The 2268-nt window shown below is 44.1% G+C and overlaps 1 protein-coding gene across 1 annotated transcript; it reads right to left on the bottom strand.

Moving 5' to 3' along the window:
- Positions 1-201: 201 nt before the first annotated feature.
- LOC121464555 (C-C chemokine receptor 1-like protein 1) lies at positions 202-1272 on the bottom strand. Its single transcript, XM_041677595.1, has one exon. It carries the CDS (start codon positions 1270-1272, stop codon positions 202-204), a length of 1071 nt encoding a protein of 356 aa, XP_041533529.1.
- Between the last annotated feature and the right edge of the window lie 996 nt (positions 1273-2268).

Genomic DNA, 2268 nt, shown 5'->3' with positions numbered 1-2268 from the left:
TGAAACCTATTGACCTGGTCTTTGGAATGTCACAATTTGTTCATACATTATTGTTTAACATAATGGCAAATGTTAAAGAGTTGACTTCTATCTCAGCTACCTGCAAGGTCCTGCTGGTCTACAAGACAATGAGTATCTATGTTGGAGAGTCACTATGTTTTCACTCTCTTCTGGATCTTGGTTGGCATCCAGGGATCCGAATTAGATACCAGCAGAGAGCTCATTCTCCCCTGTGGATGGAGACACAGAATTGGCACTCTGAGTTCGATCCACAGAGAGGAAGGGCAGCCATTTTGCCAGGGAAATAGCCGTACGCCTCTGAAACAGCTGCCGGAGGTACTTCCGGAACCGCTTACCCACAAAGACATAAATGAATGGGTTGACACAGCAGTGGGTGTAGGCAATAGCCTCAGTTACCATCAAGGCCAGGTCCAACTGTTGGTTTCTCTCGCACTCACTGGTGAAAAGGAAGTCTTCAAAAGCAGAAGCAAATGCAGCCAGATAGTAGGGGGTCCAGAGGAGGAAGAAGAGAAGCGTGATAACAAAAATCAGACGCATGGCTTTGGCCTTCTTCTTATTGGGTCTTCTATGCAGAACGTTGATGATCCTTGTGTAGCAGATAATCATGGCCAAGAGAGGTAAAATTAGTCCAAGGAGGTTCATTGTTACAGCCTGAAACCTCAAAAAATATTTTAGGCTTTCCTTGGGCAAATCTGCTCTGCAGGTATTGTAAGTGAACTCCAACTGGGCCTTGAAAAAACACAGACAAGGAATGGAAGCCAAGATGGCTAGGACCCAGGTGATGACACTGGTAATGATGCCAAAAGTGACGGTTCGGGCCCGCAGGGCAAACACAGCATGGACAATAGCTAGATACCTATCAATTGTAAGCAGGGTGATGAAAAACATGTCACTGTACAAGCCCAGGTAATAAAATGCAGAGAGGAACTTACACATGGCATCACCAAAAATCCAGTCTCCTTTTATTATATAGTCAATCCAGAAAGGTAATGCGAAGAGGAAGACTAGATCAGAGATAGCCAGGTTGAATAGGTAGATGCTGGTCATACTTCGAAGCCTCCTGTGCTGTATCAGCACCAGAACCACTAGGGCATTGCCTATCACACCAATGATGAACACCAGGGAGTACAGGGGAGTCAGCACTGTGATTCCAAATGCCCGCACGTCCATGCTCACACATACGAGTCCAGTAAAGAAGTCATTCTTGGTGTCTATGTTGTAGAAGGGCTCTGTAGTAGCTGAAGTCTCCATTGTGAACTCTTCTGCAGGTCAGGGAAAATGGCCTCTATGTTTGCTTTGCTCTCAAATGCTTAGGTCTCTGGAAAACAAGCACAAGGAAATGGTTACATTTTTCAACTGAGTGAACTGTTTATTAATACCTAGAGTCTATCAAAACCTGAAGTTAAAATGGTGAAAAGGGGTACCCACATCCTTTCTACCCACATTAACCCGGTAATTTAAGAGAGTCACAGAACAAACAAATAAGTGTATAAATAATTTACTCAATGATTTCAGCTGTATGTAGGAAGAACCCAAAGGGGAACATTTTCAAACGCTGTGCAAACTAAGGATTCCTAAGTGACTCCCTGGTCACGGGCTTAGATACCGGACTTAGTATTCAAAACTTCTTGAGGCTCTAATTTATTTTCATTTTAGAGGTGATGACTCAGAGGTGCAGAGTTTAGAACTGTGCCACAGGCCAGAGAATGGTGAGAATGAGAGCTGGGCTGAAACCCAAGGTGTTCAGATGCAGCCCTGCAACTGTTGGAGTTTCCTGCCTCTAATTAAAGTGCTGGCTGTACTCCTGGGGTCTCTACAAAGGTTCTGGGAGGAGGGACAGTCTTGGAAAAGAGAGAGAAACCTAACAAGTTCATGGATTTTGTCCTATAAAGCTACTCAGTGAAGGGGGTGATGGCCTTGTCAGTACTTAGAAAGGTTTTCCTTCCCTTGGTTTTTTTCCCCTTCCTTCTGTCCTTTCTTGCTTCCTTCCTCCTTCCTGCCATTATTGTTGCCAAAAATCTGGGGTTACAACTGACATTTGGTAGACAGGGCCATGAACGTTGTGTAATGAAGAAATCCTCTCAATGCAAATCAAAACAACTTTGAGATACCATTTTACACCTGTCAGAATGGCTAAAACTGAAAACACCAATGATAGCCTTTGTTGGAGAGGATATGGAGTAATGGGAACACTCATCCATTGCTGGTGGGAATGCAAACTTGTGCAACCACTATGGAAGTCAGTGT

Source organism: Microtus oregoni, unplaced genomic scaffold, assembly GCF_018167655.1.
Source record: "Microtus oregoni isolate MIOR12 unplaced genomic scaffold, Mior012 000028F_ref0000031, whole genome shotgun sequence".
In the NCBI taxonomy this organism is placed as follows: domain Eukaryota; kingdom Metazoa; phylum Chordata; class Mammalia; order Rodentia; family Cricetidae; genus Microtus; species Microtus oregoni.
The sequence above is the reverse complement of the archived record's forward strand: the minus strand, read 5'-3'. Positions and strand labels throughout refer to the sequence as shown.

Coding starts and splice junctions, on each gene's coding strand:
- LOC121464555 (XM_041677595.1), bottom strand. CDS start 1,272: ATGGAGACTTCAGCTACTACAGAGCCCTTCTACAACATAGACACCAAG.